The sequence below is a fragment of the Mirounga angustirostris genome, unplaced genomic scaffold (genome assembly GCF_029215605.1).
Source record: "Mirounga angustirostris isolate CCGP_5_RB_7025 unplaced genomic scaffold, mMirAng1.0.hap1 SCAF_10, whole genome shotgun sequence".
Classification (NCBI taxonomy): domain Eukaryota; kingdom Metazoa; phylum Chordata; class Mammalia; order Carnivora; family Phocidae; genus Mirounga; species Mirounga angustirostris.
Window position 1 is genome coordinate 122,996,922 of NW_026991718.1, and position 23,934 is coordinate 123,020,855.

Consider the following 23,934-nt stretch of genomic DNA (forward strand, 5'->3'; position numbering starts at 1 on the left):
AATGGGCGAAGACGGCGGTGTGCTTCTGCCCCCTCGTGGCACTGCGGGGGTACTGCGGGGCCCGAACGGACCAGCTGCCCGAGCGGGGAGGAGCCCTCCCACTGCGCCCGCCCCCGGGAGTCTCAGCCAGCGAGGGCGGTGGAGGGAGGCAGGGACAGAACTCGGCCTGGGAGTCCTCCCTATTTGCGCCAGGGCCGCAGCTTCCTTCACTTCAAATACTACAGAGATGCCTGTGAGGACTCCTGCACTGCCCTGAGCCAGAGCCCCTTCATCTGTCCCCAGATGACCCCCCCCAGCCCCGTCCCTCTACGCACAGCCCAGCTCCCTCCTCCCGCAGCCAGACTCTGCAGCATGGTTATGTCACTCTGCTCAAATCCCTCCGAGGCTCAGAGCTGCCTTCTGGGATGGGTCCAGGCTCCTTCCATGACCCACCGGCCTCCTCTGTGCCCCCCAGCACACTGGATGGTTGGGGCTCCCCACTCCAGCCCCGGGGGCACTCTTTTCCCCACGTCTAGCCTGGATGACCGCCCCCCCCCATTATTCTCCGTTAGTCCCAGTTACCATGTCTACCTGAGGCCAACCCTCCCCTTGTGCACAGGCTCCCACCCCTCTTGCCTTCCCAGGTGATGCAGCCCTGCCAGGCCCCCCTTTCCCTCCCATGCCTTCCATTTCTCCCTCTCTTCCAGATCATTCCCATCAACACACACATATGTTGGCTACTCGGCTAACAAGAGGTAGGGTGCCCTCTTCAAGGGGCAATTCCAGCAGCCTCACTGGGGGTGTCAGGTGCTATAAAAATATCCACCTGCCTCTCGATGGCTAAAATGGGGTCTAGGGTCTCAGCCACATTCTCAGCAACAGGGTCGTGATTTAGCCGATTCTCAAGAACTTTCTCCTCTTCTGCTATGATTAGTTACAACTTCAGGTGGGAACCCAAGGGCAGGGTGTCCTCTTGGACACCCTGAGGTTGGCCAATGAGCACAGTTGTAAGTGGCCCCATCACACTGATCTGGTTCTTCTCGGCGGCCCATTCACTGCCTCCTGGCCCCTCCCTACTGGCTTTCATGAAAGTATTCTGGATCACACTGCTGGGCTAGGTCTTTTCATCCACTCTGGGTGGGATGGGCAACACTAACAGGAGCTGCTGCTCCCCAGCCCTGAAGCCAGCCAGAGCCAAGCACAGGTGACTGACTTTGACTTTCACCCTCTTCTCCCCTCAAGGACTGGACCTCCATGTCCTGATAACCCTCCTGCATCCCCCAGTCTCGGAGACATCCCCCTCACATCCCGTGGCCCTCCTGTCCTCTCCTGGTCCCTGCTCTGTGCCCCACCTTCACCCCCATCAAAGCCCAAGGTTTTGGAACCAAATGCACCATCTCACTGCTTTCTCCAGATGCCCAGTCCAGGGCCCTGATGGGAGTCTCCCTGGGGCCTTTCGCTCAGCAGATTTCTCAGCTATCTGAATTTGATCTCCAAAAGAAACCTACATTTATTTTGTCAACAGTCCTATTTGTAATGTTTCCTTAATCGCTGTGGTGTACATACGGCTCTTCATCATATTGCTGCTTAGACCCTGATGCAGGTCTTTATTAACTAGGGTAAACCAGTTTCCAGTTGTAAGCAGGCCCCAAATTGGGAGCGTTCTTCCTGGGGAAGGAATATTTTAACACTGGCAATGTTTAGATTTACTGGTATGTGGTGATAATAAAAAGCAGATCGAATTTAGCCAGTTTTATTATAGTTTTAAAAGTCTTTAAAGACAAGGCCCCCTACTGTCACCTGCATCTGGGGGCAGACCACTCCATCACCATGACCCCCCTCGGCTTACTAGCTAAACCACAAAGTCTATTTCTCAGTTACATAGCATTCCTAGCAGGTGTTTCCGGTAGGCAGTCTCCTCCACAAAATGATTGAGAGACTCAGACTCCTTCGATCTTATGGCCCCACCCCATCCCCACCTTACCTGCATCCAGAATGGGATGAACAGGTCAGGTAGGCGGTTTGGCCATTCCATGCAAAGCCTTAAGACTGTTTCTGGAACAACTGGGATACGGTTACCATCATTTTGACTCAAGTAGCCAAACTGTTATAGGATAAGCCTCCAATTGCCAGAGGCTATGTCTGCCACCCCGAGAAGAGACTGCCTGAAAAATAAAATCACACAGAGCCAAGTAATTAAGAGAAACAGATGCCAGGCAATAGGTTTGAGCTGCTGGATCCAGCCATGCCTGACGTTATACATCCCTAAAGGTTTCTGTTATGTGAACCAGTAAATTCCATTTATATTTAAACGAGGCTGAGTTGGGTTTCTATCACTTGAGCTAAAAGAGTCTTGACAAATATAATTGTATATGGCAGTGTAATTACCGGTCTATTCTTGGCTTTTCTGTTGGGTTTTGCTCCCTAGAAGCCAAGTAGATTTCTGATTCATCCTTGTGTCCCTGAAGCCAGCACAGGACCTGGCACATGGTAGGTATTTACCACATGCCTGCTGAATGGTGACAGACACTTGGGTTCCAGTCCCAATTCTGCCTCTGGTTTGACCTTGAACACCTGATTCTCCTTTCCAAGCCCCGTTTCCAACTGCAGCAGAGATGGTCATCTCTGCCCTGCCTTGCTCGAGGGCTGTGGTGAGGACCAGATAAGTCCAGGCTTATGAAAGGGCTTGGCAAACTAAAGCTCTACATACACGGGAGCCATAATTATATTTTCAAGGATGTACATTTTGTCCTAATTTCACCAGCCCCCAACAGACTGTGGGTTCTTGGGACAAGTCAGACAGCATGTTAGAAGAACAGAAGGAAGATCTGAGAAGAGCAGCCTCAGCTGCCCCCAGCACCACCTCCCTGCAACATCAGACGTGATGCACCTGCAGATGAGACCAGCAAGACAGGCCCCTGGTGCCCAGCACCTGCCTCCCACAGAAATCACTGAGACAAGGGGTCCCAGTGTCTCCTTAAATTTAAGTCCTTGTAAGTGACATGGTAATGGGGCACAGCCTGGTTGCTTGTTCTCCAAACTGTTTCTCTTTTTCTCCCAGGCACCCAGAGAGAGACCACATCTTCTGGCCAGGTGACTGAGGTCTGGCCATGGGCTATGATTCCAGATCTGAACCATAAGCCCCCCGCCCCCATACAATCCACCACACTTCCTCTCTCCCCTTGTCCGCTGGTCCCATGCAGGGGACCCAGTGGAGGACTTCAAGGCTCTAGAACACAGTTCTTAACTGTTCTTTATGAGCCTAGGTCTCCTCAGACAGGTTGTTGGGGAACATGATCAAAAAGACGTGACCGCAGATTGACCCCTGAGCTGGACCTGGCCCTCAGAGGCTCCCCACCCCCTCCCTTGTCCTTGGAATGTGGGTTCCACTTGCTTTCCCTGCTCCCAGAGACCATTCCAAGGACATAGCCTTGAGATGGTAATGTGGCGTTGAAAACAACGGCAGGGTGTATGTGACTGAGCCCAGGTAGGTCTTCTTTATAAGCTTTTAAGATTTGGCAGGCAGGTGCAGGGAGCCACTGGTCTTGCTTCGGCCCAAGACAAGCCTCGTATGTGAGTTCCCTTGGCTATGATTAAAACTGCCACCTACCACCCTGGAGTGTCCCGCCTCTTCCTCCGGTCTCTCCCTGCCCTCTGCATATGGGGGCCGGCTTCAGTCTACACCGGGGAAGCTCCCGAGAGGGTTGTGAGCTTACTCGGGTAAAATCTATGATTTCCTTCTCAGACTAGTAATATTAAATGCATAAAATAAAATATATGGTTACAAGCGAAACAAAGGATCGAAATACGGTCACTAAAACAAAAAAGTATGCAAGACAATTACATATGTGCTTCTTTTTTAACACAGTAAACAAGATTGAGTCTAGTTACTGTAATTTCAGCGTGACGGATAAGGAGGATAGGAGTACTTTGCGACATCTGCAGTAACAGCAATGCGATATGAAAGTACCTGTGATTTCTCCTGGCAACAAGTAGGTACAGCTAATATTACTTTAAATTCCATCCACAGGCCCCTCATCTCCGGGCTAAGAGTCCCTGCATTAGGGCATGATGGAACCACAAGAAAGAAGGAGCCTGGGTCCCTGGGTGACCACATGGAGCAGAGGCCCCTGCAACACGTATTCAACCCAGAGGAAAAGATGAGTGTTTTCCAGGAACATCAAGACCCTGGGGCCAGCTGGGTGAACCTCAACAAGTGTTCCAACCTCTCTGAACCTCAATATCCTCAAAAGAAAACGTAGACCATGATCCCAGTCTTATAGGTCAGCCATGAGGATGGGAGACATCAGTTCTAGATGCTTGCAAACTCTATGTAATTGATATCTGAGGTCTTCAGACACCAGCCCGTGAGCTGGGACTAAAAATAAGGACAACACGGTGAAATCTCATTAAGTTAAATGGACGCCATCTGCAGGGCAGTCTTTTACCATGAACTGATGACCTTCCTAATTAGAGGGGTTATGAAATTCATTCTTGTATAAGCTGAGGATGATTCTAAATAATACTTGTGGATTTTCCCCCATTGTTCTTACTTTGCAAATGGAGTGGGGAGTCTTACTTGAATTCACCCGTATTTTATGAAATTTGGTGGTTTATGAAGTCCAAAAAGTAGGAGACCACAAAAATAGCCATTCATATTATCACCCCAAACTAATCAAGCTTAGGGAGGATTTGATCCCCGACCTGGCAGAAGTTTGAATGACAATAATATTTAACATGTGTTTCAATGTGTCCCAAACTGATCTAAATACTTGACCTGTGTCCTTGGTTTCTCGAGTAATCTGAACTTAGTGAAGGACACACAGAAATGGGTTTAGTTTTTCTTCAACCACTGTCTTCGAACACATTCAGTCAAACCTCTCCTTGCCTGCGCCTTTCAATCTAGCTTGAACATCTCATCATATCCTATTGAACGCTTCTGCTAAATCAGGACTGACCCTTCACCTCAAGAACACATTGTTATTTAACTTAAACTGTTAAGTAGCCTAACTAGGTGCACCTTGCAACACTATGTGGTAGGTACTATTATTAATGGCATTTTACAGATACTAAGGCCCAGAAAGGTGAGGTAACTTGCCCCAGGTCACACAGCTAGTAAGTTATAGACACAGGATTCAAACCCTGTCTGGCTGTCTGGCTCCAGAATCTTGCCCTGAATCTCTGCCTTATAGTTCTCTGCAGCCCCGAGAGCAGGGTGAGAGTCCCTTTCACACCTTTCTCACCCCCACCCCGTCTAAGTTCTAGCTTCTCCTGTTTATGAGACCTGCAGTGGAGGAAAGGGGACAAAAATTAGCTGGTGTTGCTTCACGTCCTCTCAGGGGGATGGATTCCTTCTGCGTGGCAAGTGTCCAAAGGCTGGTATCCCTGGGCCATGTGAGGAGCTTATCCAGGGCCCCTGTGGTGGTCTCCTGTTTGTTGGGGGAGACCTAGGACCCCCTGACCTCTCTCAAATTCTGTCCCCAGAAGTACACTTCACAGCCTCTTTCTGCCAGAGTCCTCTTTCCTGGAAAGCAAAACCATCCTCCCTTTTGGGCAGGATACTGAGCAGATGGCCCAGCACCTACTCAACTCATGGGAAGCTCGCCCATCCTTGCATGGCCAAATGGTTGGGTGTGCAGGATGCCCCACCCCCCACCCTGACATCTCTCTTGAACCACTTTCTCCCAGATCAACAGATACGACAGGCAGATGTGCAGGCCTGCCTGATAAGCAGTCAGAGAATCAGATACCACTCACCACTTCTGGCAGGAACCCCAAATCTCTCCCAGCAGAATCTGTCAGGACAAGGGGAGTACCTCTCTCTTCTTTCCCCAAGAAATTAGAAACAGAAAAGGTATGTCGTTTCTCCCTACTCTAGAAATTCATTCTCAAATTCAAATCTTCTGCTTATGCTGAGGGGGCAGGGATAGGGTAGGAGAAAAGCTGGTATGACATCCCTCAGAAGGCCCTACAGACATGTGTCTTGTGGCTTTCTGGAATATGGGGGCATTTAGCACCTTGTGGTTTTAACTGGAAATATGAGGCAACAGGAAAAGTCCCATTTAAGAGATTGTGATGTGTATGTCATCAAATTTCATCCTCACAACAGCCCTATACGGTAAGTTTATTAATTAGAGTAATGGTAGTTGCTATAACAAGCAAACCCCAAAATTCAGCTGCTTCACTCAACAGAAGTTTATTTCTTACTCACATGATATTCCAAGGCAGGTAGTTTCTGGTTGGAGTTCCTTCGTGTGAGGAGTCAGGTGGCTTACAGGTTGTGGCTCCCCCAAACTCCTGGGCCTGGGGATGTTCTGCAGCTACCTTGCAGGCAGGGATGGAGAAGCTCACCTGCTCCCTAAGCGCCCAGCCTGGAGATGACACTCACCACTCCCACTCCCATTCCATTGGTGGGGACTAGTCACGTGATCGTGCTAAGACGCAAAGGAGGCTGGGAAGTGTAGTCTCTGTCTGGGCAGGTGTCTTCCAGAGACAACACACTAGTCTTTGTGTGTCACACTAGTAAGTGTGACAAAGAAGCTTTCTTTACCAATGTCTGTTTAATCAGCTCACCAGGCTAACCTGAGCTCTTCGTTCCTTCTGAACACAACACTCCTGCCCCAGGCATAATGAATGCTCACGGCTGGTGGGCCACTCTGGTACTCTTGCCCCCTTCTGTGCGCCCCCCCAAATGATGTTATGGATCACAAGTTTGTATACTCCCCACCCCCAAATTCATATGTTGAAATCCTAATCCTCAATGACAGTATCAGGAGGTAAGGTCAAGAGGGTGGAGCCATTCTGAATGGGATCAGTGCCCTTATAGGAAGAGGTATGCGAGGGCTTGCTTTCTCTCTCTGTTCTCTGCCATAGGAAGCAAAAATGAGAAGACCACTGTCTGTAAACCACGAAGAGGGATTTCACCAAGAACCCGGCATGCTGGCACCCTGATCTCCGACTTCCAGCCTCCATCACCATGAAGAAGTAAGCCACATAGTCTAGGGTATTCTGTTACAGCAGCCTGCTAAGACAAATGGCACGTTTGCCAAGAATCTGTTGGGTTCGTTCCCAAATCAGTTTGCACTGGCCACACTTGTTATTGTAACGATATTCCACAGGCGGATGAAATATGAGTGCAAAAAGGAAGAGATTTGTTTTTATGAAAATTCGGTAGAGACGAGTTGCTAAAAAATACTGTCAATTTAGGCACGGAAGAAACAATGACAAGAGAGCCAGGAAAAGGTTGCCACGAGAATCTAGAGGGATTCTGCGCTCAAACTGCTGCACAACGTCTTCAAATGCTTATTCCGCTTGAAATAAACCCAAATCGGAAATCAGAAGATAGATTCTGTAGCTTATGTAAGGAGAGCAATGTGAAAAGCCAATTAACAGCTCCACACTGAAAGAGAAGAATGGCAAGTGTTCAAGGTGCATATCATTTAAAATAATCCCATGCTTTCATGAACTAACCCTGGTCCCAGCTGAGCTGGATATGTAGGCTTCTCTAGGATTATTAGCCTCATTTTACAGGTGAACAAACTGAGGCCCAGGATAACAACACCTAAATGGTGGAGCCAAGATTCAAAAGCAGCCGGTGTGGTTGCAAAGTCTGTGCTGACTCCCTATACTAGTGATGTGCAGTGGAAGTTTCCATGATGATGGAGATGTTCTGACCTGCTCTGTCCAACGTCGTAGCCACTGGCACTTGCGGCTAATGAGCACATGAAATGTGTCTGGTGTGATTGAAGAACTGAATTCCAAAGCTGAATTGAATTTTAGTTAATTTAAAGATCCATGGCCACCTAGGGCTAGTGGCTACCACAGGGGACAGAGCAGATCTGGGCTACACTAACTTTAACACGTGCCTTGCTGAGCATCTTTTATGTCTTTGCCTTGACCCTTTCCAGACAATGATGCCTTCTGAAATCCAACTCTGCCCCCTTTGATTCCCATGTCCCTTGATTCCAATCCATTATGCTGATTGGGGAATGGAAGGGGTGGGCATTAGCAGGAGGAGAAGGGACAGGCCTGTTAGCAACATCTGAACCCCAACTGCCATGTGGCCATGACCGCCATCTTGTGCTGGCATTCCGCTATGCTCCTCAGGGCGGGGAAGTGTCACCCTTTGGAGCGAGAGCTTGCCAGTAGGACAGGACGGCTCCTTCCCCGCCTTGACAGTGGCTTCCTCCCCTGGGAGGTGGGATGAAAAGTGCCGCATGTGAGGATGACATGAAGAGACACCTGCTGAGAGCCTAGCTCCCCGCCCGGATCCTAGTAACTGCTCAGTAAATGTCCTTCCAGTTCACTCCAACCTGCAGAGTAACCCTCCAGCTCAGACCAAAGGAAGAACGGAAACAAAAGGGGGTGGGGATGGAGAGAGAGAGAGAAAAGGTTCTTTTAAAAAACAATCTTATTGTGAAAATTCTCCATTGGACATGAAAGGACACAGAATGGTTTAATAAATCCCCACACTCCTATCGTTCGTTTTTAAAATTATTAATCAGGGTAAAGGTTTTAATTTCTCCATTAACCTAAAGATACCCATCCTCAGGAAAGTGAAGAAATCCCAAAAGCTCCAACTGAATGGCCACAAACTCATGTTGGGAATCCTTTGAGCAGCTCTGGCGGGTCCCAACATTCAGAGACAGGGTCTCTGTCACGCTCAGACAGTTGCCACTTGTCCCCCCAGTAGTATCTGCATCAGCCTGGGAACAATGGTGCCCCCCACACTGGGTATGGCTATGGGTTTCCCTGGTGGTAGGTTCTATCTCTCTGGTTCCCTCAAACCATATGGTTTGTCTTCTAGTGCCTGGAAGATTCTGCAAGAACCCCAGATCCTGCCTACAATGTTCTTTAAATTAGCAAGGGCAGCTTTTGATTTCTTGCAGCCTGGATCCCTAAGTGATACTCAGGCTGCAGAAAGGTTCCTGCTGCCATCTCAAAGGAGCTGATACCTGAGGCCAAAACAATCCATTCTTTTAGGACAGAGACAAGAGAGAGATCTTATCAAGGAAAACACCTGGGCCCTCTGGGCTTCTGGAAAATTACTGAACTATATTCTAACTATAAAAATCAATCCTTTAAGATCCCAGGAGGCCTGTGGAATAAGCAGTGTGAAAAAGGACAAGAAAAAATTAATTGGGTATAAGGGGTTCTAACATTTGCTGGGCACCTACTCTGCGCTGAGCGCTCCTTCATGCTTTCATTTAATCCTCACAGAAATACTGGGAGGCCTATATCTTTACACCCATGCCACAGATGAGGAAACTGAGGCTCGAAGGTGAAGTCATTTGTCCAAGAGGGAATTGAGGCCTGGCTCACTCAGAAACTCCTGTTCTTTCTTCTGTCCTGCCCTGATCCACCCTACGTGGCAGCCACTTCTGCTCTGTGAGTCTGTGTCTTCTCTCTGACATGGGAAAAGCAAGGCCTGCCTGGCTCACAATGCTTTCAGAAGGCTCTAGACTCATAAGGGATGCAGAGTGCTTTGGAAGGCGCCCAGGGTCCAGCCGGGGACTGGGATTACCTTCCTCGTTGTCCTCAAAGCTGGCAACCTGGGGCCCTGGAAGAAGATCCAAGGCCTCGCTGAGGGGCCACGCATGTGACTCTGGCATAAAGGGACAGACAAAAATCACTGGGTCCCCTCAGGTTCCCGGAGGAGGAAGGAGGGGGGGAGGCAGTGGGAGGGGCAGCTGAAGGGGGGTGCCTTGGAGTGCTGCCGGTCTTGATGACTGCTCAGCTGACAGTTTTGCAAGCTGAGAAATACACATCCACAAACTCTAACCTCTTCTGGCTTAAAATAGAGCTGCTGAACCCAAAATGCCAAGCACAGGGCAGAGTCACCTGCCTGGCAGGGCCCGACAGCTCCCCCATGGCCCCAATAATACCCACCCCCAGCGGGCACACCCGACAAGACGCTGCTCAGCAGTGTGTCACGGGGGCCTCACGGTGCTGGGGGCAGCCAGCCAGGGTTCCTCAGCTCCAGCTTAGAGACGAGGAAGGTGGAGGCCAGAGAGGCAATGGGAGGAGGATAAAGCCGGGGGCATGAGGCCTGAGAAAGCAATGTGGTGTATTGGAAGGATCATGACCTTGGGGACCACACGGCCCTGAGCTCAAGTCCTGGCTCAGCCCCCGCTTGGCCGGGAGGACCTGGCAAGCGGGGCATCTTCCCCTCTGTGCCTTGGTTTCCCGCACTGGGAAGTGAGGGCTGCCTTAGTAAGGTCTGTGATATGCCTAGCACAGACACGCGCTTCCAGAAAAAGAATTCTTGACATCTGCAGGCAGTCAATTGTACACAGGGAGGAAACGCGGCTACTGCGGCCGGGCTCCTGGAAAGCGACGCACAAGATCTGTTATGATCCTCGGCATGGTCCCATGAGGTGGCCATGATCACCTGCGTTTCTCGGGTGGGAAAACCAAGGCCAGAGAAGTGTTCTAGCCACATTCGCCCACCCAGAAAGTGGAGGAGCTGTGTCAGTGACCAGGACTCATTAACTGTCTTCGGAAAGCTCTTTTCAGACCCCTCTGGGGCAGTAAATCCACAGCGCTCCAACCCCTGCCGCTAAGACTGTGACCTGGCCTCCGGCTCCCCTGAAGGCTGGGCAGGAATCAGAAAAGCAAACTAGCTGATGCCATTACTGCAAATGAGGCTTCTGGGCCACGGAGCTGCGGTCTGGCTTCCCAGGGGAGCAGGGGTGCAAGGCCCCCGATTCAGGCCCAGAACCGAGTAGAGCACATGCTATAATGTCCCTGCAGGCCCGGGCGTTGGCTCACTTGTGATATCTGAAACAGTGGCTAACACTTCTAGAGGAGTCCTCAGGGCCAGATGCTGCTCTTACTGCTCCCTGCCTCTGCGCTCCTCCCTCCTCACAATCACTGAAGTCATTCCCCCCTGCTGCTCAAAGAAATGATCCCAATGTAGCGGCTTGAACAACACCAATGCACCATGTCCCACTTCCATAGCATGGAGGCCTACACAGGTCCCGCTGGCCTGAAACTGACGGATTGGCAGGACTGCATTCCCTTCTGGAGGCTCTAGGGAGGCATTTCCTTGCCTTTTCCAGATTCTAGAAGTCACCGGCTCTCCCTGGCTTGTGGCCCCTTTCTCCATCTCCAAAGCCAGCAACATCGGACCAATTCCTTCTCGTATCTCCTTGGTTGTCCCTCTTCTGCCTGCCCTGTCCATGTATAAGGACCCTTGTGATGACACCGGGCCCACCCAGAGAGTCCAGGATAACCTCCCGTCTCCAGGTCAGCGAACCTTCTTTCCACCTGCAACCCTCCCTCCTCTCTGCTGTGCATCCTAACCTACTTACAGGTTCCAGGAAAAGAATGTGGGCATCTTTGCGGGGGGCACAGCACCTTATGAGATAGGAAATTCTCTATCCTGTTTTACGGGGCGGGGGGCACTGAGTCATCCCACGTTTGCACACTGGTAAGCAGCAGACTGGGATACGAACCCAGGCAGTCGTGGTGCAGAGTCCATGCCCTTAACTTCTACAGGCTGCAGCTGCTCCTCTGTCCAGTCACTGGGCGTATGCTGTGCCAGATCCGGGTGCCGGGGACAGAGAGGTGACCCAGACAGGATCCCTGTCCTCAGGAGGAACACAGATATGGAATGGGAGGATCACAGTGCCATGGGACGAAGGCAAGAGGGCAGGAGCTCAGAGGCCTTTGGCAGCACAGAGGGAGGCCATCTGCAGAGGGGCCGGGGAGGGCCACGTCCAGTAAACTGGGAGCTGAAGGATGAACGGGGCATCAGCCAGCCATGGCTATGGCGTAAGGAGACTGTCGTGATAAAATGCATGATACTGGCAAAGTGCTTCACCCGGTGTCTGGCCCCTGGCAGGCATTCGATGAATGTGGGCTGTGGAGTGTGATGGGAAGGGGACTGTTCTAAGCAAAGCAAGAGTTTGGGCAAGGAGCTGATAGTTCGGTGTGGCTGAAACAAACAAACAAAAATCACAAAAGGGCAGCGGGGCGAGAGGTTGGAGTAGAGATGGGGGGACAGGGGATGTGTGCCAAGGCTGCCGCAGAGACCAGGCCACGCAGATGCTCTGGACACCTGCAGGTGAGGCTGCCAGGTGCTTGCCCAGAATCTCCCCAAAGACCCACCCCGGACTCTGGTGCTGGGTGGCAGGACTGGATTCCTTGGGGAGTGAGGTCAATGGAAGGCTCCCCAAGCACCCAGCTGTTCAGGCCAAAGACCCCGGGGTCATCTGGAGTCCCCCTTTGCCCTCCAGATCCAGCCCATCAGCAGGTGTTCCTGCTCTGCACATCAGGGTTACACCAGCTGGGGTAACAGACTGAGCCCATAGCTCAGGGGCTCAACACAACAGAAGTTCGGAATCGGTGCACCTGGCGTGGGGGCGGCCTTGCGGTGTCATTTGGGCACCCAGGCTCCTTCCACCCTGTGGCTGTGCCTTCTCCTAAAGACTTTACCTCTCTGCATTCAGCCTGCGGGTGGGGGACGAGAGGTGGAGCACGGCATGGGGAGGGGTTTACCAGCCAGGCTGGGAGCATTGGCGACAGTTCTAAGTGCAGAGGAGGCTGGGAAATGTGGCTAGCTATGTGTGCCCAGCTCCAGCTCCAGCTCCCCACCCTATCTCGGACCCCGGGCTTCTCCGCACCTCCTGTGCCATGCCCCTGATCCGCGCCACCGCCCACCACGCACGGGGACTAGAGTTTCCTAAGTGGCCTCACTCTTAGCCAGCACCCCTTTTCCACGGGACAGCCAGGATGCTCTTTTTGAACAAATGTCAATTAAATCACTGGTGTGTGTTTGTTTTCCTGCTTACTGCCTTTCCCGGCTAAGGGCCTGTAAGACCCTGTGTGAAGTCCCTTCTCTGTCTTCCTTCTGCTCCCTGCTCCTCCACCCCCAGCACCTCCATTCCCCTGCTTCCAGCCACGCCGGTTCTCCGACTAAAGGATTTGCACTTGCTGCCTGGACGCTCCCTCCCAGTGACGCCTCAGCGAGGCCTTTCCCACCACCTCAGCCGGCGGTGCCCCCCTCCCCCCACGAACTGTTTCCCTTCTCACACTTGTCTTCAATGATCTTTGTGTGTCTGTCGGTTAGCCAACCCTCCTTTCTGGGATGTCAGCTCTATGTACCCCAGGACGCTTGTCTGTCCCAGTAGGTGCTCAGTACAGTTTTGTTGGATGACTGGCCCAAGGTCACAGGACCGTGGTGGTGGAGACCGGACATCTGCAGACCCGGCCTTTGGGCGCTCTGCTCCAGCTGTCACTGTTTAGAGACACCTGCGGCCCGGGGCGCCGGCGGGTAAACAAAGGCAGGTGTTGCGAGGGGGCGGGGAGGCAGGAGGCGCCCTCTCGGCCCTCCACGCCCCCCCCCGAGGCCCCGCCTCCGCCCCAACACTCCCCTCCGCCCCGCGTCCGGCCGCCCGCAGCCCGCTCCCGCCGCGCGGGGCGGAGGGCGGAGCGCGGGGCGGCCGTCGGGGCGCATGGACGGGCCCGGGGCGCGGGGCCCGCGGCGCCGCCATGAGGAAGCAGAGCGTGCGCACGGCCGCGCTCGTCCTGTGCATCCTGTCCTACCTGCTGGTGGGCGCCGCCGTCTTCGACGCGCTCGAGTCCGAGGCGGAGCGCGGCCGCCAGCGGCTGCTGGCCCAGAAGCGCGGCGAGTTCCGGAGGAAGTACGGCTTCTCGGCCGAGGACTACCGCGAGCTGGAGCGCCTGGCGCTGCAGGCCGAGCCGCACCGCGCCGGCCGCCGGTGGAAGTTCGCCGGCTCCTTCTACTTCGCCATCACCGTCATCACCACCATCGGTGAGCGCCCCGCGACGCCCTCGCCCCCCGCCCCCCCCGGGCTCGAACCCCTCCTCTGCCCCTGCCCGTCTGGGTGGCTTCGGACCAGTCATTTCAGCCGCCCTCCGCCCAAGGGCCCGGCGTCCCACGCGGGCGGGGCTGGGAGGAGTCGGGAGCTCAAGTTCGCCCAGAGGTGGCACGCGGGAGTGCTCAGGAAACCTCCGGGGGCAGGGAGACAGATGGAGCGGGGCGAAGCGCCAGTGTCTGGAGACCGAGGCTTCCTTGCCTGGCTGCATCACCCTAGCTGTGTGACCTCAGACAAGTTGCTTAACCTCTCTGAGCCTCGATTTTCCCCTCTGTGAAGTAGGGCTGCTAATAGGCCTTATCTCAGGGCTGGGCTGAGATAATTATTGTCAAGGAGATAATGTATGCAGAAAGTTTTAGCGCAGGGTCTGACACATACAAAGCACTAAGAAAGATTGATTTTTGTATTATAATTATTCTGTTACTCCATGAAACGGGATCTAGTCTGTCTTGGTCACTGCAGTGTACCCAGCCTAGCGCATAGTAGACACTCAATAAATATTTGTTGAAGGAATGACTGATTACCACAAGCTTTGGACCTCACCCTCAGGGATCCAGAGCAGTTTCTCTGCAGCATCTGGACCGTGAGCCGTTGCCATGGCTACCGTCTGGCTGGTACCTGCTGAGCAGAAGCCTAGAGAAGCAGGAAAGGAGAGAAGCAGGAAAGGAGAGAAGCTGGCTCTGCAGGGCTCCAGGCTGGGTGTCAGCTGCTTCCCAGGTCCCAGCTGTGGATGTCTAGGCATTCCCCCCCTCCCCCCGGCTTGGATCACCACTCTGGAAGTCTGAACATTGGAGAAAGTTTTTTTCATAATGCCCTTGCAAGTGGATGTGAGCTGTGGGTTAAAAGCCTGAGTTCTGCAATTACCTAGCCCAGAGTTCCATTCTCATCTCTGTTGCCTCCTGTCTTCTCTGGCAATTGGATGTACCTCTCTGAGCCCTAGTTTTCTCGACTGCAAATGCAGTTCTTGCTACCTCACTGGGTGGTTGCCAGGTTTAAATGAGGTCAAGTGTGTAAAATGCTTGGCACGGTGCCTGAGGCTAAATGGGCACTATTCATTAGTAATAATAACAATTCACTGTTTGCCAGCTGTGGGCCCAGCTCCCATTCAGCCCTTTATGCCCTCTCCTGTCAACATGGGCACCCCTGCTTCCCTACCTGGGCTCAGCCCAAGACACTTCCTGTTGCCGTGCCCAGTGGGTGGGACCCCATCCACCTCTTCTGCCCACCCTCACGCTATCTGGAGACAGCTGGAGCTCAGTTTGGTCTTCTCTGCCGGTGGTTCCTCGCTGGCATCTGGGAGCCTGGGGAAAGGGACCTACTAAGTGGAAATAGCCAGAGTTTTGCCTTTTCTGGCCACCTGGGGGCGCCAGCTTGAGCCGTGTGATCCGAGCTGCATAAGCCAGCCTTGCAGAGGGCCTGGCGCCAGAACCCAGGAGTTAGAGCTCTGTATGGATGGGAGAGGCACTGAGAAGCCGGAGGAGAGTGGTTAATGGCTCAGGCCCTGTGACCTTTGGGCAGCTTCCTCTCTCTGAGCCTCAGTTTCCTTCTTTGCAAAATGGGGGTAATAGTATCATCCCATACAATTATTGGGACGGTAAAATAATCTATGCAGAGTACCTAGCATGCTTAGTTATTATCATTGTTCGCTTCACTCTGTCAAAGCCCGATATACCCCCGAACAGCTGGACACAGCACTGCCGGGCCCCTTACTGCCAAAGAGGCTCCTCTGTCTCACGCTCAGCACCCCCTTCAATTTGATTTGATTACTGATGATGATCATTATTAAACATCCATTGAGCCCTTAGTCTGTGTCAGGCTCTGTGCAGGGCGCTGGTGACTAGGGACACAGAGAAGTGATTGGCATGGTCTCTGGCCGCAAGGAGCTCCCCCAATAGCAGATGGAGGCAAAGTGATAGGGCCATCCAACAGAAATGTGGACGTGGAGCCATAGGGCTTTAACAACATGTATTGTGTTGATATTCTGAATGAATTATATGTGCGCACAGCACACGCACCTCACGGTACAAAAGAGTATAGAATGAAAAGGAAGTCTCCCTCTTACCCTGTCTCTCAACCCATAAATTCCTTTCCCTGGATTAAATACAGTTACCAGTTCTTTGTGCATCCTTCCAGATACATTCTCTGCCTATGTGTTCCTTTAAAACACACCCATTATAGAGACCTTAGCTTGTATACACTATTTGGTCTCTTGCTTTTTTTCACCTCATATTTTTTGGTGATTAAAAAAAAAAATCCCTAAAAAGCTTGGGGCACCTGGGTGGCTCAGTCAGTCAAGTGTCAGACTCTTGATCTCAGCTCAGGTCTTGATCTCAGGGTCATGAGTTTGAGCCCTGCGTTGGGCTACTTGGGGAAAAAAAAAAAAAAAAAGCCATGTCATTCTTTTCCATGGCTGTAGAGTGGGGTTTCTTGACCTTGGCCCTATTGACATGCTGGACTGGATGACTCCGTTGAGGGGCTGTCCTGAGCATGGCGGGCGGTTTAGCAGCAGCCGTGGCCTCCAGCCGGTAGTTGCTGGTAGCGCACAGCCACCGCCTCCCAGATGTGACAACCAGAAGTGTCTCTAGACATTGGCAGATGTTCCCCTTGGGGACAAAATTACCCCCGGTTGGAGCCACTGCTGTGTAGGGTTCTGTCATTTGGTTGGCACCACGATTTATTTCACCAGACCCCTCTCGATGGACACGTACGTTGTCCAGTTTTCTCCGTGAGCAGCGATGCTTCGGGGACGCCCCACGTGCATACCTCACTTTGCACACACATGTGTGCTTTGTAGGACTAACTTGCTCACCGTGGAACTGCACGGCTCAAGGGTTTGTGTGTTTACATTTTGGCAGATGGTGCCCATTTGCTAGAGGAGGTGTGTTCTTTTGGGGGAAGGTCCACCTGACTTTTCCTGGGTTATGCGCCCCTTTAAGAATACCAAGAAAGTTTTCGCTCCTCTCTCCAGGAATGCTCATTCCCCGGCGATGGCACAGTGGTCCAGGATTCAAGGACGCCCACTCACGTGTAGGTCCCCTACAACAGGAAAGAATTGCTACACCAGACTGAAGAAGTGCTGAGTGGGGGCTGGCTTGGAGCAGGATGTGGGAAGGAGAAGTGGACCAGCGGGATGGGGGGAGAGAGCGATCCAGGGGAGGAAAAACCTTGAGAAGAGGTATGGGGAGGTGGGACATGCGGGTTGGGGAAGCAACATGGGGCGAGGCTGGACGGGGGAGCGGAGTCAGATCACCAAGGAGCTCGGATGCTACGTGAGAACTGGTACTGGGGCACCATGGAAGATTTTGCTTTATTTTTAAATCAAGGCATAATTTACACACAGTGAAATGCACCATTTTCCAGTGCAGCAGCCTTCTGGGAGCTTTGACAAATGAAGGCCTGTCAGGCAACTGCAGCCGCCACCAAGACAGAGTAGGCTTCCGTCACCCCCAAATTTGTCTTGCCTCTTTCTGGTTACCTACCCCCTCCTCCAGCCACCACGGCTGGCAACCACAGATCTGCTCTCTGTCCCCACAGTTTTGCCAGAATGCTTGCAGAATGCCATTTCAATGGAACCATGCAGTATGTAGTCTTTTGAGCTTGGCTTCTTTCACTCGGCATAAGGCAGCTTAGATCCACCCTTTGTGGCGGCAGGTAACCCTAGTTCATGCCTTTCTGTTCTGCACAGAACTGCATTGTACGGATGTACCGCCGGTTGTTTATCCTTCCCCGGCTGAGGGACGGTGGGCTGTCTACCATTTGGGGCGATTAGGGATACCCACGCCGTGTTTCAAAGGCAGGGGATGACCTAGTTAGAAGCAGCATTTCAAGATGCTGCGCTGGCTCCGGGGCTGGGGAGGGAGGCCGGGCAGGGCGGCCGCGGCCGGCGCTCACCAACCCCCTCCCCTCCACTCTCCCTCCAGGGTACGGCCACGCCGCGCCGGGCACGGACTCGGGCAAGGTCTTCTGCATGTTCTATGCGCTCCTGGGCATCCCCCTGACGCTGGTCACCTTCCAGAGCCTGGGCGAGCGCCTGAACGCGCTGGTGCGGCGCCTCCTGCTGGCGGCCAAGCGCTGCCTGGGGCTGCGGCGGCCGCGCGTGTCCACCGAGAACATGGTGGTGGCCGGGCTGCTGGCGTGCGCCGCCACCCTGGCCCTCGGGGCCGCCGCCTTCGCGCACTTCGAGGGCTGGACCTTCTTCCACGCCTATTACTACTGCTTCATCACGCTCACCACCATCGGCTTCGGCGACTTCGTGGCGCTGCAGAGCGACGAGGCACTGCAGAGGAAGCCGCCCTACGTGGCCTTCAGCTTCCTCTACATCCTCCTGGGGCTCACGGTCATCGGCGCCTTCCTCAACCTCGTGGTCCTGCGCTTCCTGGCGGCCAGCACCGACGCGCCCGAGCGCGCCGCCCGCCGTCCCAGCCCGCTCCGCCCGGGGGCGCCCGAGGGCCGCGGCCGCTCCCCGCCCCGCCGGCCGGCCCGCGCCCGGGGCTCCACCTCCGTCTCCTCCCGCGTGCACCAGCTGCAGACGGGGGCCCGCGACAACCTGGGCTTCTCGCCCCCCTCGAGCCCTCGGGCTGTGGCCGACGGCTGCGGGGCGGGCAGGCCCCCGGCCCGGCGCAAGTCCATCTGACAGCCCAGCTCTGGGCGGGGCCCGGGGTCACCTGTCAGTGCACCCTCCCCAGAGCCTGGAGAGGGCTGGGCGGCCGTGGCCTCAAGGCCGTCTTCAGCCACGGGCAGTCTGTCCTTCCCCTCTGTGGCCAGCCCCTCGCTCCTCTCCCAAAATACATTAAAGCCGCACCAAAGCACAAGCGCGACTCCCAAGTCACCCTGTAGGTGCAAATCCCTTGTGGTCCAAATTGTTTCAGGAAGGCGTGGCCACCTCGGCCTCCCAGGAGAGGCTCTCCCAGGCCCGCGTCACCAGCTGGCCCCCTGGAGTGGAAACGGGTGGTCGTCTTTCTGCCGCGAGAAGAGGCAGGCTTTCCGTGTTGCAGGGGAGATGGGCGGCTGTCAACACTGGGATCCTAGCAGTGAAGCCAGCCCCGCACAGCAGTAGCACGGTGGGACTGACGGACGGCAGGGAAACACCTGTGCAGTGGGGCGGGGTGGGCAAATCTGCACTATTTAAATGATCATTCATTCTCTTGCTCAATTGGGTGTAGAGTGAAATTGGCCCATGTGTGAATGAAGCACACCCTCCCCCCCCACCAATCTGCAGCTCTTCGTCCTTGGCCATGCCACCGCAGGATGAGGGGGCCTTGCTGACAGCCACCGAGTCACTGGGGCACCTGGACGCAGGAGCGTGCTGTGGGAAGAGCCCTCGTCTGGGAACTGCCCATCATGTGACCTTGGGGAATGTCATCCCTACCTGGGCTTCAGTTTCCACCTCTGTAATATGACTGGGTTCACCTGGAATCACGCCCCCCACGCCCCCACCCCCGTGCATCTTTAGAAGGGTTACATGCCCTGCCCCCTAAGGTGCCCGTGGTGGGCATACTGGCATCACGCAGCACTCAGCTCCTTCAGACCCCACCTACCCTTGGCTTCCCAGACAGAACTCTCAGCACAAAGCAGAGCGAGCCAGGTTAGAAAAGCCAAAAACTTTAATTTTCAACATGAGCTACATGGTCATGAACACAATGCAACGTGACCCACGCCAACCCAGGGGCCCCGGAAACCCTCCCTCCCCAAAGTCCCGAGCAGCTCCTGCTCCCGGAGAGGGAGTGAGGGAAAAGTGGGTGGATGGAAAGGCCCCCAGCCCGAGGACCCGGGGTCCGGCCTCCCTGCTACCCCCTCAGGAGGCAGCCATAGAGTGAAAGGGTCCAGATGTGATGCCTGAGGCCCCGGGTTCGAGTCTCCACTTCGCCCTCACAGAAGCTAGGGGTACGATGGGCACAGTCGGCCTCCCCCCACCCAGGGTGTGAGTCAGATGAGCTCGTGGACATGGCCGCTTTCCGTCCACTCTAAGGTGCTGCTATGCAGACAAGGGGCCCTCCCAGAGAGCCGAGGGGATCGTTACGGGGAACGGGAGGGGGCTCGGTCCCCTGGGCCTGGCACAGAGCTGCTGCTCAATAAATAAATGCAGGTGGCCTTGCCTGACGCGACAGCTGTGTTCCAAAGGGCGGGGGGCTCAGCGCCTCCTCTGAACACTGAAGGCGCCCAGGAGCTCCTGGTTTAAGGAACCAGATGGTGAATCAGCTTGCAAAGTGTGTAGCCACCCCCTAAACGATCTGCCTCACCTCCTCATACAGCTCTCAACTGCTGGAGAACTGAGTTCTAGTCCCGCCTCAGCCATGACCCCACAGTGGGACGTTAGCAGGTGCCTTCCCTCCCGGGGCCTCAGCTCCCTCCTCGTTAAAGCGGGGCTGATAATGCTGGCCCCTTCTACTGCCCAGGGGCTCTTGGGAGGGTGTACTTGATGTAAAAGCACTTCGAAAGCAGAAGTCTGAAAAGCACTACAGGAAGGTCAGATGTGGTTACATGTGAAGGTTTTGTGAGGCTTAGGATGAGGTGTACCACGGCCACCTCACTCTCACACAGCCCCAGGCAGGAAGTGGTGCTTCTCACCTCCCTCAAGTTGGTCCTAGGGGGTTATGACCTCTCCCTCAGCGGGAGCCCCTACCCAAACAGACATTGAGGCCTAGACCAAATCCTGTGCACCCTCAGTCAGCTGGGCCAGACCCCAGGAGAGCTTAGTCTCTATGGCAATTCTCTCCCCCAAACCCGGGCCCTCGGAGATGGAACCAAGCAGGGCTGGGTGGCTCAGGGCTTAGAGGCCACAAACATTTATCATGGCAGACATGCCTGGGCAGTGGCTTCCGGTCCCAGGAAGGAGGGAAGCAGGACAGAGCCCCTGTTCTGTCCTCATTGATCATTTGCTGAGGGGTCTTGGGCAAGTCACTTCCTGATTATGGGCTTTAATTGCCTCACCTCTCAGATGGGCTACAATTTGCCCATCTTTTCTGGGCCACTGGGAGGCTCTATAGAGAGAACGGAGGAGGAAGTATTGTGGGAAATGGTGGCCCCATCTGGTCCTGCTCTGGCTCCAGCTCAGCCTTGGGTGGGAGGAGGCCCAGGCTGGGGGTGCCATTGAATTCACAGGTGATCCCAGAGGCAGGCCTTGCCAGGCCTCGGTCCTCATCTGTAAAATGGACTTCACTAATGGTCCCAAAGGCCCTTTCCCATCTGTATGAAAAGAGGATTCTGGTGAAGGGAAATGGAGACTTCCTCCCACAGTACCCTTGCATGTGACTTTTGGCCCAGTGATTGAAAAAAGAATCAGCCCCTATAGACCCCAGCTCCCGGCTCCCAAATCTCTACAATTCCCTGTCTCTGCTCCTCTCCAGATGGAGTGTGAGTGGGCAAAGGATCAATCAGGCAGCAGTAGGGACAGGCTGGGCTTGAAGGTTCCCCAAAGCTAATACTGAGAACAGTCACCCCCTCCCCAAACCCCCATCTCTTGGTGAGGCCAGATAGTGGTTCCCGCACCAAATGGTCAGAGCCCCTTGGAAGCAGGGCACGTGCTCACAACAATTATACAAAGAAACAGGGCTCCAGCCCCCACCCCACCCCACCAGGAGGTGAACTGAGATTTCACAGAACAAACAAGAAAGTCATTGAGGGGGGCCCTCGGTGACCACCCCCAGGATGTTGTTATTGCTTTGGAGCGCGCTCTCTCTCTTTATAAAGGCTGTGCAGACGCCAGAGGGTAGGCTCGGGCCAGGTGTGGGGGGTTGCACCGAGCCCTCTCTCCCTCCGTTTGGGACAGCCAGGCTCTGCCCCGTCTTTGAAAAGCTACCCCTGAACAACCGGAGCAGTGACGGCTGGAGAGAGAAGGCGCTCTCCTGGCTCAAAATATTCCAAATGGTGAGTAATAAACAAACAGCAGAGAAATCACACTGGTTAAAAAAAACAAACAGGGGAGGGGCTGATTCTGGGCCTCAGATTGGAGGCCATCCAGAGCCCTGCTGCCTCCTGCCCCAGCCTTGGGATTCCACCCAGCACAATCCCAGGAAGCTCAGGAGAGCTCATCGATAAAAGAAAGGGGCATCTCGGTCTCCCCTTCCCAGTGCAGCATGGGAAGCTCCTTGGAGGCGATATAACTCATCCAGAACATTAAAGGCTCCCCAGGGCTTAAACAGGTAGAGGGGAGGGGAGGGAAGGGGTTCCAGGTGGAAGAAATCACCTGGTCAACAGCCTAGAGTGAGGCCAAGGACGAGGCGGGACTAAACACAGCTGGGCATCCCATGGTGGAAGACGTCGTCTGATGGAGCCCAGGCCTCTCCACCGAGGCCCACAACCCTCAGGAGTGCTTCACAAATAAATCCGGAACCAAGGATAATACATCAGAACATCTGAGTATAAGGGGCAGCTCCAGCTCCAACCCTGGGGGTGGGGGGAGGGAAGAGGAAGAAGGGCTGGCCTCCCATGACCCAGGCTCCAGGCCCAGACCCAGACCAGTGGGGAGACGGCTGTCTCCTCTCCACCCCGTCCTGGAGCTCTGTAAGGACTATATGCAAGCTAAGAACAGGCCCCAGGGCCTGGAACACTAACTCTACCCAGCTAACCTGGACTACGCCCTACACAGCAGGGACTGGGTAATGAGGGGTGGTGGGCTGCTGGGTGCCTCCCAGGGGGAGGTGGCAGAAATGTGCTTCTACAAAGAGGGGCCAGCCTGTGTCCTCCCAGCATGCAAAAGGGCTTCCGTAGGCCTCGGGGAGGGCCGGGCCAGGAAGGCAGCTACCCAGGCCTGCTTGAGAAGGAATCTCCCGATTCTTACACTCATGAGCCAAGGTAGTTGAAGCCGGGGCAGTGGGTTCTGCCCTTAGTACAGGATGGTTTGTTTAAAAAGACTAAAATAGGGAAGCTCTGTTACCTCCCCAGACCCCTAGCCTGGAGGCAGAGGGGTGGACAAGAAGACCTCTGACCTCATCCAACGAGGAGGGATTCTCCTATTTGAGAAACCCTTGCCTTGGCACCACCAGTCCCAATCCCAACTTTACTCAGACTCCCTCTCTAATCCAGCGTCCCCAAAATTCAGAGATGGTGAGCTCTCTGGACTTGGGGTTCTCAAAAATCAGGGTCCCGCAGCTCCTCCACCAAAACGCAGATGACCCAGTTCTTTCCAGTCCACCATTTCCAAACTAGCTTGTTGCAATCCTACGGAGCAGGGCACCCTGGGGGTCTGTGCCAGGCCCAGGGCACCACCTCCTTTCCTTTGGTCCCTGCTGGACCCCAATTCCTAGAGCCACTGGAAGAGGGGCAGGCAGGAAGGGACAGACAGATGGACTCAGACAGGCTGCGGCAAAGCTCCTTCCACGGGCAGGCGGAGGGAGGCCGAGCTCCTCTTCAAGTGGGAGACTCTGGGCCCCCCGGAGCTGGCTCCGGATCCTTGCAAAGCTGCCCCATCGGCTTTGGGGCAGGAGTAGCTGCCTGAACCCGGTGCCGCAGGAAAGACACTTGCTGGTAATTGGCACCATGGAGATGGCCGCTGGGTTCTGGACTTGGCTCCGGGCAGCGAGCTTCCGAGGAGGCAAAAAAGGGGGAGCAGTTGGACAGTGTCTGGGACAGGAGGATGGTTTGCTCTGCCACCTCAGTCTTTCCTTTCTCCGGATTGCAGCCACATCCACCAGGTCAAGAACCGGCCAAGTCAAAAGTGCAGCCAATCCCGTTGGGAGAGGGAAGGTCTCAGGGGGTAGGAGGCAAAGAGAGGGTGAGGAGGGGCCCTGGGGGGCAGGTTTCCCCGTTCTGCTTCCCCGCTGTGGGGGAGAACCCCGTCCTCCTGTATTCAATGTGCCCCTGGGCCTGGGGTCCCAGGTTGGGGCTGGGCGTTCTCCAGGCCTTGTCGGGGAGCCCCCCTCAACCCCGGCCCTAAGATCGCTCACCACAGGGCCCCACGGTGCTCTCAAGGGACAACTGGGACGCCTGCCGGAGCAGGGGGCCCGCAGCTGGGTCCACCATGGAGGAGGTGGGGAAGAGCTTGTACCAGCCCACGGCTAGGGTGGTCAAGTCCAACTCCTCCAGCAGCACACGGGCCACACCCATGAACTGCTTCCGCTCCATCCGCCCATAGTTCCCCCACACGATCACCTGCGGGGCAAGAGACACTGCGGGT

The 23,934-nt window shown here is 54.6% G+C and overlaps 2 protein-coding genes and 2 long non-coding RNA genes across 13 annotated transcripts in view; 2 read left to right on the forward strand and 2 right to left on the reverse strand.

The window, feature by feature from the left end:
* Positions 1–13,666, reverse strand: part of LOC123851811 (uncharacterized) — a 76,148-nt gene extending 62,482 nt beyond the window's left edge. For 2 of the 5 annotated variants that reach the window (XR_010405860.1, XR_010405862.1), the window contains exon 1: positions 13,528–13,666. This is a non-coding gene — a long non-coding RNA (uncharacterized LOC123851811). The remainder of the gene's footprint in view (positions 1–13,527) is intronic. The other 3 variants (XR_010405861.1, XR_010405858.1, XR_010405859.1) reach the window with 2 other exon arrangements.
* On the forward strand, positions 3,826–7,663 carry LOC135361813 (uncharacterized). Of its 2 annotated transcripts, none has more exons than XR_010405865.1 (3): positions 3,826–4,262; positions 6,853–6,963; positions 7,186–7,663. It is a non-coding gene; the product is annotated as an uncharacterized LOC135361813 (long non-coding RNA). The 2 variants fall into 2 exon arrangements; XR_010405864.1 differs by lacking the exon at positions 3,826–4,262 and adding an exon at positions 5,717–5,833.
* Positions 13,372–18,631, forward strand: KCNK15 (potassium two pore domain channel subfamily K member 15). The gene is made up of 2 exons (XM_045885820.3): positions 13,372–13,756; positions 17,741–18,631. Exons 1-2 carry the CDS (start codon positions 13,474–13,476, stop codon positions 18,451–18,453), a joined length of 996 nt encoding a protein of 331 aa, XP_045741776.1. The 5' UTR covers positions 13,372–13,473; the 3' UTR covers positions 18,454–18,631.
* Positions 18,632–19,407: 776 nt separating this feature from the next.
* Positions 19,408–23,934, reverse strand: part of RIMS4 (regulating synaptic membrane exocytosis 4) — a 60,959-nt gene continuing 56,432 nt past the window's right edge. For 3 of the 5 annotated variants that reach the window (XM_064573221.1, XM_054510123.2, XM_064573223.1), the window contains one exon: positions 19,408–23,341. In XM_064573221.1, coding sequence (XP_064429291.1) covers positions 22,964–23,341 — 378 coding nt within the window. In that variant the 3' untranslated portion in view covers positions 19,408–22,963. Of the gene's footprint in view, positions 23,910–23,934 lie in introns of all 5 variants that reach the window. The other 2 variants (XM_045885821.3, XM_064573222.1) reach the window with 2 other exon arrangements.